This window comes from Sporothrix brasiliensis, assembly GCF_000820605.1.
Source record: "Sporothrix brasiliensis 5110 chromosome Unknown Cont15, whole genome shotgun sequence".
Classification (NCBI taxonomy): Eukaryota; Fungi; Ascomycota; class Sordariomycetes; order Ophiostomatales; family Ophiostomataceae; genus Sporothrix; species Sporothrix brasiliensis.
In genome coordinates this window covers 1,655,442-1,669,587 of record NW_024467134.1, presented here as the reverse complement: position 1 = coordinate 1,669,587, position 14,146 = coordinate 1,655,442, and the positions used below count along the sequence as shown (strand labels likewise).

The 14,146-nt window shown below is 51.4% G+C and overlaps 3 protein-coding genes across 3 annotated transcripts; all 3 read left to right on the top strand.

The window, feature by feature from the left end:
- Window positions 1–287: 287 nt before the first annotated feature.
- Window positions 288–3,740, top strand: SPBR_09196 (uncharacterized protein; the record flags this gene model as incomplete). Its single annotated transcript, XM_040767322.1, has 3 exons — window positions 288–576; window positions 643–772; window positions 3,557–3,740. The coding sequence occupies 3 exons, from the start codon at window positions 288–290 to the stop codon at window positions 3,738–3,740; spliced, it is 603 nt and encodes a 200-aa protein (XP_040622247.1).
- Window positions 3,741–9,404: 5,664 nt separating this feature from the next.
- SPBR_06187 (uncharacterized protein) lies at window positions 9,405–10,093 on the top strand (the record flags this gene model as incomplete). The annotated part of the gene is made up of 2 exons (XM_040764449.1): window positions 9,405–9,599; window positions 9,680–10,093. The coding sequence occupies 2 exons, from the start codon at window positions 9,405–9,407 to the stop codon at window positions 10,091–10,093; spliced, it is 609 nt and encodes a 202-aa protein (XP_040622246.1).
- A 2,145-nt stretch (window positions 10,094–12,238) lies between these two features.
- On the top strand, window positions 12,239–13,933 carry SPBR_05812 (ethanolaminephosphotransferase; the record flags this gene model as incomplete). Its single annotated transcript, XM_040764075.1, has 3 exons — window positions 12,239–12,254; window positions 12,387–12,499; window positions 12,692–13,933. The coding sequence occupies 3 exons, from the start codon at window positions 12,239–12,241 to the stop codon at window positions 13,931–13,933; spliced, it is 1,371 nt and encodes a 456-aa protein (XP_040622245.1).
- Between the last annotated feature and the right edge of the window lie 213 nt (window positions 13,934–14,146).

Here is a 14,146-nt window from a genome sequence, read left to right as displayed (position 1 = left end):
AATGAAGACGGCGCAAAATCATGCCGAATGTAGTAAAAACAATCCGACTTGGTTGCATTCTAATAAAATAAACCAAAAATAAAGACGCTCCCCTCCTCCGGCTAAATAAAAATAGGCCACCAACAACAACAGATGTGATAGTGACTGCATACTGTAGCCGCTGAGAGTGAGCCTACGAAAAGCATGTCAACTTGTTTTAGTTGGATGAAACTTGCCTATATAAATGACGGACTTCAAGAATGGTTTAGATGCTTTCCTATAAAGACATCATCACATCATCCAACATCATGGCTTCCCTTGTTCCCTGTACGGCCACGGCCACATCGTTTCTCTATGCTGAGCAGAACTCGGTGGTCTGTTGCTGCCGGAAAACCCTGGCCTTTGAGAGGCTGTTTGGTCGCCACAGCGACACTGTGACTCTTCTCGTTTCAAACCCTACGAGAAACTTTGTTGTCAGCTGTGACAGAGAGGCAGCTATTGTTTGGAATCCCGAGTCTGGGGAAGAGAAAAATCGATTCCCGTTACCAGAGCGCATTACTGCTACAGCTTGGATGAAGAACGGCAATGTCATTCTGGGTGAGCTCGCGATTATTTCTTTTCTTATGTTGGAGTGGACTCTCATTGTATTAACAAAACCAATAGGGAGCTACCTTGGGAAAATTTTCCTTTTTAACCCGGATACGGGTAGTTCCGACTTCAAGCTCACCCTGGACAACGAAATCACGGCCATTGCCCCTGCATTCGTCTTGGGTAGTTGGATCTTTGCTGTCGGGTGAGTCTAGCAGATGTCCCAGCGAACCGCACAAACACTTACAGAAATAGATATCGGAACGGATCATTCCTTCTTTACAAAGTTAACAACAACATCGAGGTCGTCTTCAACATTCCACATAACCCCTCGCCAATTGCGGGTCTCTCGTGGCATGCCTCACATCCGCTATTAGCAACGCATGATGCCAACGGCAACCTCAGCACGTGGAGGATTGACAGCATCGCCCAAATCACAGAGAGACGCATTACCGAGCGACAACGGGACCAATCTAGCCATTGCTGGATAGGCTGGTCGAAGCAAGGCCGCCTTATATATTACAGAGACGGGTGTGTATCTTCCTGTCTAAGCTTCTGTCATATCTTTAGATTAACGTTGTATTTAGGCGAGCGCACTCTTGGGATGTTCGTGGCCCGGTTACGAAGAGTGAGCCGATCCCTATGCCTGATGGTGTCACGGGCATAATTATCTACGGGCCCGACGCCAAACTCTTTACCGTTTCGGATGACAGGACCGTCCAGTTGTTTGACTTAACCAACGGGTGTATACTCACCACCAGACAACACCCACGAATTCTTCCTACTACACGATCTCTGGTCATTTGTGATACGGTTCCAGTGCCTCGCTCGCCCCGTCGTTCAAGTATTACGTCTATTACAAGCGGCGTACCAAGCAGAGCCTCAACAGAAATCACTGTGATGTTTTCTACTAGTGCTACCGGGTGGGATTCGGACGACGATAGAGGCTCTTATATAACAGATTTGGCAAGTGCGGTCGGATCATCCGTCTACAGTGAGGAATGGCCATCAAGCCCGTTCTCATACGATACAAATGGACAGTTGGCAAAGATCCTGGACTCGGAGAGCTCAACCTTAGGACATCAGAAATGCGACCTTCCCGAAGACGACTCTTTTCCGGCTCCGACGTTTGACTGTAGCCCTAGTGCAGCGATAGTGGACGACCTTTTCCCAAGAACGAGAAGTCGTATGCTTCGCTCGCGGCTCCCACGCGGCCGTACACAAGTGGCTGGAGCTCAGATCGATTACGGGAAGGAGATCCTAGCCATCGTTTTTGACTGGCCGGGCACGGTGGAGGAGCTTTTGAAGAGCGAGATGAGTCATGCAACTTCAATTGAAGCTCGACACGCCATGTTAGCAGCGTGGCTTAGTGGGCTCGACACATTTGGGGGGATTGCATAGGACGATGTGAATGCAAAACAACAGCTTGCGCACCGCCGTCTGCAGCTCGACGATATCCATTCGGCAGTCTCGTTATTACTTTCTGCTCGCCTACATCGCCAAGCCATAGACATATATGTGGCAGCACGCCGCTATATGGAAGCCATGGTAGCTTCTCTGCTGTTCCTTCCATCTTGGGACTACCAATCGGGTCTGCTTTCGAAATGGGCGCTGGCTGAGCAGCAGGTTGCACCCGAGTTGTCCCGTCGCTGGTAAGCCTCCTCACTACTGAGTTGAAGATTTTAAAGACTATCTGAATTATGATGGATTCTAACTTGCGCAAAAGTCTTTGTCTTCTCGAAAATCTAAAGACCACACCTCCGCGGTTCCAAGAAGACACAAGACCGGTTACGTATTACAGCCCACAACGCGATTTGGCCAAAATAGCTCCTCTACGGCTGGCAACGTCCTTTGAAATGTCTACAGCAAGCTCACCTCAATCACCCAACATACGATCAGCGCTTCCGGTTGCCCGTGGTACAGATGTACGCCACCCAAACATGCCTCTCTCGGCTGTGCCAAAGACAGCTATCGAACACATTGAACGAGTAGAGTGGCCTCCTAGACAAGGTCGCAAACTCAATAGGATGGTGTCTAAATGGAAGAGGAAAGTGAGCCGCGAGTCTGGCGATGGCACGCCAGTACCGATAACGGCTTACAAGGATGACAGCAATGTCCTTGGGAACATGATCTAACAAAATAAAGCCTTTGCGTATCTTTTGGTCGCTTGTTATATCAGCTCAATGTTTACATTTTAGGAATATGCGTTTACAGACATGAATTAGGAATAAAGGGGGTGTGCAAAGTTTTTGTTGTTCTTTCGTTTTTACTTCTCTTTCCTTTATTTCTTTTTTTTCTAACAATTTTTCTTTCCTTTTCTCTTTTCTCTTTTCCCTTTTTTTCATTCCTTTCTTTTTTTTCTTATTTCGTTTGTTTCCCCTCTCGTCTTTTCTGTTTTTCTTCTTTTTTTCTTTAGTATATCACTATCTAGCTAAACTACGATAGTGATTTTTATTTATGAGAGAGTATTACACTGATACCACATTCCCCATAGGAAGGGAAGGGGAAGGGGAAGATTTTTGCATACGTGGCCGGTTGGTTACGCTCTGCGTCGTTTCTGATCTCAAGGTACTGTTGACGAAGGACGACCTCGATCTTTTAACGACACTGCCAACCATTAGAGCGAAGGTATCTTTGGCCGCCCAGCTGCTTTAGGCTAAAATCTTGCAGAGACAAGAGGCTCTGACTCTTACAGCGGCAAATCAGAAAAAGCAGAGACAGCACAGGCAGTCAACGCCCAAGTTGTTACCGTCGAGAAAGCCAAACGGGGGGAGGCGCGGAGGAGAGCAAGACTGGATGTGTTTTTCAATCACTAAAGAGGCGGCGGCCGCGCAGCCACCGCCCCCGCCTCGCGGAGGGCCTGTATTGTTTCGCAGCTTGCAGCGCAGCTTGGCAACAGTTCCGCTGCGTCTGGCAGCGTTATCCGGAAGTATCGTATGTCCGCCCTCTAAGGCACATTCCACGCACCCGGTCACGCACATTTGCGCAGCTTGAGAACGCCACTCTCCTCTGTGCTAAAGACGGCCGTTGAAGACACGGTCGTGGCAAGCCAGCTCAGCAGCCATCTGGAATGGCTCCTGTCTGCGGCCTCGCGCTTCTCAGACGACACGCCGCCTGCCCGTGCCAGGGGACTTGTTCTTGCCGACTCTGAAGCTTATCTTGAACACGTCTAACAACAAGAGCTGGGGATCCATTTTGTTGCCATTGGCTGGAGAAGTGAAGAATGTAGAAAAAGGAGTTTCGCGGAGCCTGGAGAGGAAGTCCCATCGATTGCTTCACTTCTCCTTCCGCCCTCCCCCAATTTTGTTTTCTGCCCATTTGATTTCTGCAGTATTTCTCATGTCGTCTCGGACGGTAATAAGTTACGTGACGGTCAGCCGTAGACGACCGGTTTATTACATTAAAGTAACGAAGCTCAGAAAAGAAACCAACGGCTGTCGGTGCTCTCAAATACCCGCTTTCAACTTAACGTCGTGTTTATAAGGGCAGATTCTTGTTTCATCGGCCGGTATACGTGTATACTTTTAAACAAGTAGTTTCTATTCTTATTTTTAAGACACTACGATTACATAAGCATCCGTCTGAGATTTCGTGAAAAGCAACTTCACCACTGGTGTCCGCTCTCGAGTCCGCCAGCACACTGGTCGACATGTGATTCGCTAAAAATAATTAGGAGGCCGAAAACCGTCCCCACAAAATACCAAAAACGGACTCCCAAGCAGCCCCAGCATATCGGCCCAAGCAGGCGTTCGATCCCAGAAAGAGGTCACTTCGTCCGTCAGAGCCCGACGACTGGGCGACGATATTCTGTCGTCCGCCCAAATCCGTTTTCTGCTTTCTGTTTGCTTTTTGTTTGTTTTCTTTTTTTGTTCTTTCTATTATTATTATTTTTTGCTGTTTTCTGTTTTCCGTTTTCTGTTTTCTGTTCGGCGGTTACTTCGAGAAATAATATGAGATACATGTGTCTTTAGCGTATGCAACTAGCGAGGCTTTTCAAGGGTCCAAAAACTGTCGCCGGTCATGAAGGCGAGGCCGCGGTGTCGCCGTCGGGGTTGCCACGCGCTTTCTGCCTGCCGCCACTCTTTGGTTTTTCACGGCACATCGAAGACGTGGCTGTGCTGAGTTTCTGTTTTCTTTCAAAGGGTGGGGGGGTTTTGAGAGGGGCAGCAGAGGGACCTGGGTAGCACAGTTGGTATGAGATAAAGGGGGCCTCCAGGCACGTATTTTTTTTCTTCCGTCCTCACAACTCGCTTGGACCATCATCTAATAATAGCTAGTTCACCCATCATGCAGAGGAAAGGGGGATGTGCAAAAGAGGAAGGCTACACCGCGCAGTGCTGCGAGGTACCTAAAGCTCAGCTGCCAGGTACTTTGCCAGGCCCCGGCGGCGGCCTAGACGGCCCACGACGAGCGAATCAGAAAGCGGGCTCCAGGACGGCGTCGCGTGTATTCCTGTATCTATGGCCGTACGTGAAATATGAAGCCAAGATATGCCATTAAATACGGAGTATTGCTTGCAAACCGGATCCCAGAGTCCAGGTGGCAAGTTGAATTCGAAATCGAACACCCAGCCGTGCTGAAGGATATCACGATCATTGCCTTGATTCAGCTACCCGCTCGGTATCGCTGTAATTGTTATACCACTGCTTGGCGAATAAGGTGAAAAAATCGACGCATATGTAAAAAGCGACTCGGTGCCCTGGATAATTGTATATCTGTTTACTGTGCCGGTTTGTGTCCCTGTCCTTGGCTGCGACGGAAGTTCTGTCGGGAGAGCCTCCATAAGGAATGACGTTTACGGAGGATTTATTGTAGAGTAATATGTAGTATGCAGCCAATAGAAACTACTCGGTAACAAAGAAGAATGTAGTGTATCCCGGAGCTGCGCCAGAAGCCGAGTACATGCCTTTACGTGTAAATAAATACATGTGTACCCAGTCAGTCCTTTTCCAAGTGGCTGGGGAACAGTTCAAAGTAGCGCACTGGAGTTTTGATGGACGGACGTGTTAGTCTACTAACATGCCTTCGCTTCTTGCCCTTCGCCGTTTTCATCGACGTAGCTGTCATTCTCGTGTTCACCAACGATGGTCTGCACCATACAGCAATTTGTTGCACGGAAGCTTATTATACAATCGGTCCTCCATCGAGAACGGCCCAGATAGCCAGCACGGAAACCGTGGACACGGTACCGGTATGCGGCAGGAAGAAGAATGGGGCAATAGGCTTTCCATATCGAGTCCTCGAGACTATGGTCTGGGAAGCGGTGTAACAACCATTGTTTGCGCTACCTTGTTCAACGCGTGATTTCATGTCCTTGACTAAGGATAACCCACAATGCCTTTGAACATGTTCTAGGACAACAACGTATTCCAACATATGAACACTGTTTGACTCAGTCGACCGAGGCAGCGTTGCGTGTTCAATGTGGAGTTATCCGAGGCTCCCAAGACTGTCCCGTGCACAATAATGGCAGTCTGACCACCGTCCTCTATGCACTACACGAGATCACGGCGACACTTGATACGGAAACAGAGGCGGCCGTCCACGGTATTGTGAGAACGAGTTTCAAAGACTAAGGGGCAGGATGGTGCAAGCTACAAGGAACGCACTGCCCGGCGCCGCTCGGCAAACCACTCCGGCCAGAATGTCGTCGTGTAAGGGATTGATGGCATTCTGGAAAGAGCAGACCCGGAGACCTTAAACGGTACTCTGCACTCTGCAACCTGCATTCTGTACTTTGTACCCCGTCCAGCAAAGCAGTCATTCAGCAGTGTGAAACAACGTACTGTGTTTGGCCCGTCGTCCCCACAACTTTCTCAGACCGAGCTTGTGTCCATGGCCATAGATTTTAAGAGCCGGAAAAGTCCCTGGTTTCCAAAGTGTCGGGAGTCAAAGGACAAGGAAAGAGTATGAGAGTATGAGAATATGAGAGTAGAAGAATAGGAAAATAGAAGGTCGCATAAAGAGGAACCGGAAAAGACCAGAAGCTTGGCCAGACCTTGTTATAAGAATACACGCAGATAAGGGCAAATTAAAGATGAGATTGACACGGCTTTGCATGCCACAAAGGCACAGAAAACCGGGATCCAGGATCCGACTGTTATGAGATTGGCATTGAAAGAGACAGGGGTCAGAGATGGACTCTGTGATTAGTTGGCCCAAGTAGGTTTAGATGTATTTTGGAATTGCTCGTGTGGAGAACAAGGGGGCAGGAGCTTGCACCTCTCAATGCATTTCTTTCCTTGTCTTAGCCCAATAGAGCCATGCGCTGAGGCTAAGGCGATTTTTATTTTTAGCTTCATTTTACGGCGTACCTGGCTCTTTCCTTATTTTGTCGGGTTGTTGCTTCCCTGTTAACTTTGTGTGCTGTATTTTACGCGGGGCAGGGAACGTTCTGGGGAAGGAGCTACCCAGACCCCGTGGAAGGAGCTACCAGACGACCCTGTATTATTCCCCTTGCCTCAACAAGGCTCGACTGACAAAACAATCAACAACAGCGACAGCCTCTCACTTTGTGGCTTGGCTTGTCCTCGAAGCACCCCTGACTTTGACTCTCGCTTCCCTCTTCATTCGCCACTGTACCCAGCCTCTGCTCATTGCCATGCAATGCCTTTGTTGTTCCTGACATCTCGCAGCGTTATAGGTTTGGCGCCCCGTTTCTTGTCGCCATTCCCCTATATCAAGGCATAAACTGGCACATGCATGTCCAACATCTAGATGAATACGAAGCACACGACATGCACGCAGACCGGATGCACAGAGAAAACACGAGCGAACGAAGGTGGGTGGTGTTTCGTGATCTACCGTTTTTTGCGCGTGCACAAAGTGGATCGGAACTGCAAATCACATCGTATCGGCATTTCGTATCTCGACACCGCACTGGGCCCCATTTCACACCAACATTTTACACCAGCCCTGATGACGGCTTAGACTGCCACGGCCGGATCGTCAGAGACCGCAGCCAGAAAGAGAAAGGAGCAGCACTCTGCGACACCGTATCTGCACATCGTCACTGAATGGACTGCTGGGACTGAATGGACGGGTAGACAAGACTCGCATACGAGCTACAACCAAAGATCCCCACTCGACTTTTCAGTAGATCGACTTTTTGATCCCCTTTCTACCAGTTCTGGTGCCTTTCGAGCCCAGAGTTACGAGAAAACACGCCGATAGCTCCGCCATAGCTCCGCCATAGCTCCTCTTTTGCCCCATCCTCGTGACGAGCTCTTGTCATTACGAGACCACCCGGAAGAGTAACCAGAAAAAGGACCAAGAAGAAAACGCGAGACGTCTACTCTGGGGGTCAAGCAAGCCAAGGAATATGACAGCTCCGGCGACCGGCACATTAGCAAGATACGAGAGATACAATGCAACACACCTCTTTCCTGTGTACGGAGTACCGTTATCCGTGCTCTGGCACCACAGTAGCCAAGGGCGGCGGGGACACGACGGGGTGAACAATAGACACGATGCGGAGACGATAAGGCACGATAGTGGTTCGAGCTTGGGCCCTTTTGCCTGCCAGGGGCTCTCGTGCTTCTCGCCGCCTCTTGGCGAATGGGACGCTCCTCCTCCCTTGTCTGTCATTTCCACACAGAACGTGCACCACTGTCGCGTTTTGGCTGTTTCTGTTTCGAATAATTTCTTTCCTTTCGACTTCTTGTTTCTTTACCTTTCCTCTTCCTCTTCTCGCTCTCTTTTCTGAACTGCTGTTCACGTCGTCACTCGTTGTTTGATCGATCCTGTTCAATCGTGTTGTTTACTTATTTTTTACGTCATTACACCACAGTCGCTTCCGCTTTCTTCTTCTCGACTCTCGCTACTTTGTCCTCGGGTCGCCTTTTTTGTTACTCGCCATTTAATATCAATTTAATATCATAATTCAACCAGCCGGTTCATCTCGACCTCGACCGTCCGAAAAGAAATCAAAACACCACAAACGAAGCCGCTTACTCTAACCCATCTCTTAATAAAACACGCGCCGTCAGTTTTGCCGCCTACGTTTTCCTCGTCTTTTCTCACGACATCCATCTCCGGACCCGAAATCAACAAACAAAAAACATCACCACAGCCACAACCAACTACCTCACTGTAAGTTGACGATAGGCGCATATGGACTCATTTTGTGTGTGCCTTTTTTTATTTTCTATTTTATGTCGCACTCGAGTGTTGCGTTTGTCGGTGGGCCCCTCGTTTCCCCCCCGGTTGTCCACCCTCTCAGGAATGTGCCGTCTCACTGTCCGGAGCACCAAGGTTGTCGGCCAGTCTGTCTGTCTAGTCTGAGCATTCTCATCTATTCGCCTCTCTGTTATGCTTCCTTTTTTTGGCTGGTATCTGGCATTCCGCGCCCTAGACCAGTTCCAGAGGCCGAATTGTCCGGCACACGACGGTGCATTGTGTGCGGGAAGGGAAACGTGGAAAGCTCATGCAGTCCTAACCACAACAAATCAACAAACAACAATTGGTCACACAAAGGGTTGGAACTGCAGGATGCATGTTGGCCAGGCAAGATGATTGAGGAACGGCCAAGCGCACATGCGTTGCGTTTGCACAGCAGGAGAATATACGACGCATTACGAAGTACTATGCAAAGAGATTGGCAGATGAAAGATATTTTGCCCGGGGCCTCGTCATCGGAAAGTGAATAAGCGTTTTCTTTCTCAAGCCCGAGCTCTTTCTCTCGTTGTCTTCTTTCTCATCCTCTCCAGCACTCCTTTTCCACCACGGTTGTTGCGTACTTTTGTTTCCGTTTTTGCTACCCGTTTGCAGTGTTCTTCCCTTCTCGTCTTTCGTTTTATTCCTGGGCCCGACCAACGCTGACTTTTCAAAAGACTACAATGCCTTCTCTCAAGCTCGCTGTCCTGGCTGTTGCCACCGCCCTCGTCTCCATCGTCCACGCCGACTACTACATCCAGCCCGACTCGGTCCCTCTGTCCTTGCGTCAGTACTGGTGCTCCTCTGAGATCAGCACATGTCCCATCATCTGCGCCCAGAACAAGCCCTACAGCACCAAGACCAACACCTGCGATCCTGTAAGTTGTTTTCTTGCTTCTTTCGTCGCTTTTGTCGTCGCTTTTGTCGTCGCTTCGCTCTTTTCACACTAACAAAATAGAAAACCCTCACCTACGGCTGTGTCTGCGGCGACGGCCTCCAGCCCAACATCTCCGAGTACTCCCTCACCCTCCCGTACTTCGTCTGCGAGGAGTGGGGCAACCAGTGCGTCACGGCCTGCGCTGGTGACAACTCCTGCGCCAGCGACTGCCGTCAGAATCACCCGTGCGGCGCCCTCGACCCCACGCGCGCCAACGCCAGTGCCTCCGCCTCTGCCACCGCCTCCAACACGGCCTCCGCATCCGACACCATTTACACCGGCCTCGGCAGCGGCAGCGGCAGCGGCAGCAGCTCCGGCTCGCCTAGCACCACCAAGACCAACTCGGCCGGCCGTTCCATTGAAGTCACACGAGCACTCATGGGCGCGGGTCTCACACTGGGCGGTCTTGCTGCAGGGTTTGCTCTGGCTCTGTAAGGACGGGGAACGAAGAGATTGAATGGTGGGAGGAGGTGCTTGTGTCTTTGTCCGTTCATCCGTTCCTTGCGTGGCGATGCGACTCCCCTATAAAGTATTTTCTCTTGCCTAAGCAAGACAGAGCATCATATCAGCTCTTTAATCTAATTCAAAGGCTCCCTTCATTCCTTTTTTTTGTTGTCTTTGGCTTGGGGCCTCATATCGGTTGCTCTCCTCTGTATTAATTCGGCGTTTGCTTGAATCGCTCTGTTTTGTTTCGTCCCACGTCTTCCGATCCTTCATTGTCACTCACAGTCATATAGTCTACCACGACGCACTTTCTCTTCTTCTCAACAAACCATATGTGAATCCAAAGAAATGCTCTCCTCTATTAAACAAAGATGACGTGCAACAAGCTGGCGGGACACGAGCCGGGTTGGAACCATACGTCGATACACGACTTACCTCACTTTTCTCCCTCCCTACATGCCAATGGTAGAGTGTGTCCTTAAAACGTCAACAAAACGCTGACGGTATGCAGTCCGGCAACCATCTACGTGTTTCACTGTCTCGGCTCAGAGCTCCTATTTGTATGCCAACGGGCATTGCTCCGTCTTCTGGTCCCACGATCGTGTGCCAGCCAATTGCGGTCGTCCAGAGTGCCACCCCTCGTAATCCTTGGCGTGAGGCGGCCAACAGCGACATTGCCGACGGTGAGGCTGTTGGAATGCAAGGTGCGGTGGACTTCCAAGCTGGCCAGTGCTACAGATCGATGGCATCTGCCAGACACGGACGTGGAAAAATGATGCATACTGAGTAAGAAAATCAAAGATCGGTCAGAATGAAAGACATTGCCAAATACAGTCCCATATCGACAACAAAAGGGCTGGAAGAGGGCTGAAACAAGACGGGAAAAGGAAAGAAAGTAGACGAAACGAAACGACCTGTTCCGTCGACACGGATCGGACAACGTCATAGGATTGGCTGTTGGGACAAGACTGGACGTGGTTCGGTTTGAGCTGTACTGCCCAACTGGACGTCGACATGGCTTTCACGTGTCAGACCAGGCAACTTTTACGCTCCCAAAAATATCTTTGGGGGCCACCTTCCCCCTGTGCCTAATGATTCGCACCACTGCAACCGCGAACGGGCCGCAACTTCTCTCCCTGTTTCTAACTCGAGTCGGAACGACGGCAATTTGCCAGCCCGACAGTGCAGGTTTGCGCAGGACGATGCACTGTAAAATTAAGGTTGCTGCCCACAATCTATTTGGACGGGGGGCTCTTTTACCAGGAAATTTGGCTGCCAATCGAAAAGGAGACAGTGGCCAACGAACACGAGTCCTGAAAAGCACTCTAGTTCTTGGCGCGCACCAGGTTTAGGGAGCTTTCTGCGTGGCCAAAAGCGGGGCAGGCACCTTGTTACGCAAGGCTAAAATGAAAGTTTTCTAGAAAGGCAAGAGCCTGTGAAAGAATAGAAAAAAAAATATGAGAGAAAAGGGGGCTCTTTCTTCGCGCTGTTGCTGTCCTTGCCTTTAAACCCCTTTGCAGTCCGTTCTCCGCCACGTCGTACTTTCCTTCTTTGTCTGTTGACGTCCAAGACCGACATCCCGAACTGGACTGCACCTGCTCCCGACCTCTCCTTCCTCATGCATCCATCGCGCCTGCACTTCCCCTTTGCCTCTTGACCCCTTCTTTCAATCTCGCCGGCTCCTCAACCAAGACCCGGCGCCCCACCTCAACCCCAACGGCCGCTGCACTTTAATTCGCTCTCCGTGTACGGCAAGAGAGCAGACTGCAGCACTGCTGCAAGTAAAACAGGAACTGCCTCCCCTCTTCGACACGGCAGAGGTGGACTAGACACGCTGCACGCATCGCGCTACAGCACCTAGCCCGGTCTCCTCCAGCGTCCCGTCCTCCGCCGCTCGTTCCTGCCTCCAGCCGCGACAACCCTCCTCTTTCCTTCCTCTTAAATTTCCACTTTTTCGGCTTCTTGTCTCCTCGCCTGCTCTTGCCCTCGTGCCTCTTGCTTGTTTCCTTCTGTCGTCTGTTTTCTCCTCTTTTCCTCTCTTCCGTTCTCCTCTTTCCTCTTCTCTGTCTCCGTTTTTGCTTCTCGAGATCGCCATCCTTCCCACCTGCGACCTCAACCTCACATTCTTTGCCCAACATGGCCCCCAATACGAGTATGTCTATGGTCTTTATATGAATTGTTAAGAGGGCGTTCCCCTGTCCCCGGGTTTCACATGTGCACACCGCAGAACATTGACAGCTAATTGCAGCGCAATTTCTTCCTTTTCCCGCCACCACTCGTTTAGGAAAACGCTCTGTTGTCGACAGCATCTCTGACGATGCGCTCATCCACCTGAAATCCTACAAATACTCGAGTGTCGACAAGTCGCCATTGTCACACTACGTCCTGAATCCTTATGTACGTCATCACGCGCCGAATTTGGGGAGCTGAGGAGCTGAGGAGCTGAGGAGCTGAGGAGAGGGGACCTGGAAGGAATCGACGTCAGCTTCGACCCCAAATGGGCATGTGACCAGACGAGCGCCTCAACAATAGGAACTGTAGATTCGATCCAACTGTTCTGCGTCATATACTAACGCCTCTGCCGCACAGTGGAATGCCTCCGTCAAGTTCCTCCCTATGTGGCTGGCCCCCAACATGGTCACCTTGATCGGCTTTCTTTTCATACTCGCCAACGTCGCCTTGCTCGTCATCTTCATGCCCGACCTCGTCGGCCCCGGCCCGTCATGGCTCTATTTCAGCTTCGGCATTGGTCTGTTCATGTACCAGACCATGGACAACCTCGACGGCAAGCAGGCCCGCCGCACCGGCACGTCCAGCGGCCTCGGCGAGCTCTTCGACCACGGCATCGACTCCCTCAACTGCACCCTCGCCAGCCTGCTCGAGACCGCCGCCATGGGCCTCGGCACCTCCAAGTCCGGCGTCTTCACCGCTCTCTGCCCCTGCCTGCCCATGTTCTTCTCGACCTGGGAGACCTACCACTCCCACACACTGTACCTGGGCTACATCAACGGCCCCACCGAGGGCCTGCTCATCGCCGCGGGCATCATGATCCTGTCAGGCATCTACGGCCCGGGCATCTGGACCGACAGCCTGGTCAGCCTCATGGGTGGCGAGGAGCGCGCCACCCACCTGCTCGGGGGCCACATTGTGAAGTACCTCGGCGACTACTCATTCCGTGACGGCTGGGTCGCCACCATTACCATTTCGCTGCTAACGGGCCACATTCCCTTTTGCATCCTGCACGTCGTGCAGGCGCGCCGCGCCCGCGGCCTGCCTGTCGCCCCTGTCTTTATGGAATGGACCCCGATGATTGTCTACACGCTGTCCATTGGCGCGTGGATCTACTCCCCCCACTCCTACCTGCGCAGCGACAACCACCTGGTGCTCTTCTGCCTCACGATGGCCTTTGTCTTTGGCCGTATGACGACCAAGATGATTCTGGCCCATCTGACGCGCCAGCCCTTCCCCTACTGGACCGTCATGCTGACGCCGCTCGTCGGCGGCGCCCTGCTGGCCAACGTCCCCGTGCTTGGCAGCGTGCTCGGCTTCGGCGACGACTGGGGCGCCATCAGCGCATCAACGGAGCTGGCATACCTCTGGGCCTACTTCTTCTTCGCGGCCGCCGTCTACTTCCGCTGGGCGTACCTGGTGATCAACAGCATCTGCAACTTTTTGGGCATCAACGCGCTGACCATCCCCATCGAGAAGCAGCTGGAGAATAAGCAGCGCCTCGCGGCGGAGGCAGCGGCGGCGGCGGCGACACAGACGCCCATGTCGCCCTATGTCAACGGTGCAGCCGGCAACGGCAAAAAGCTGCAAAAGGTCCATTAGTCGGCCAATATCTCTCCCTGACTGACAGGCTTTCCTCACGCTTCATTCCTGTTTCCCTGTTCTTCTTTCATCCCTATTTTAATATCTCTTTGTTTTGTTCCTCAGGCCCCCTGGTAGACCCAGAGAGGTTTCAATTGCATGGTCGGCGGTCTCTTCTTTTTGTTTTGGTCTTAATGGGCAGCGTGGTTTAGCATCTTCGTCTCTTATTCTTTT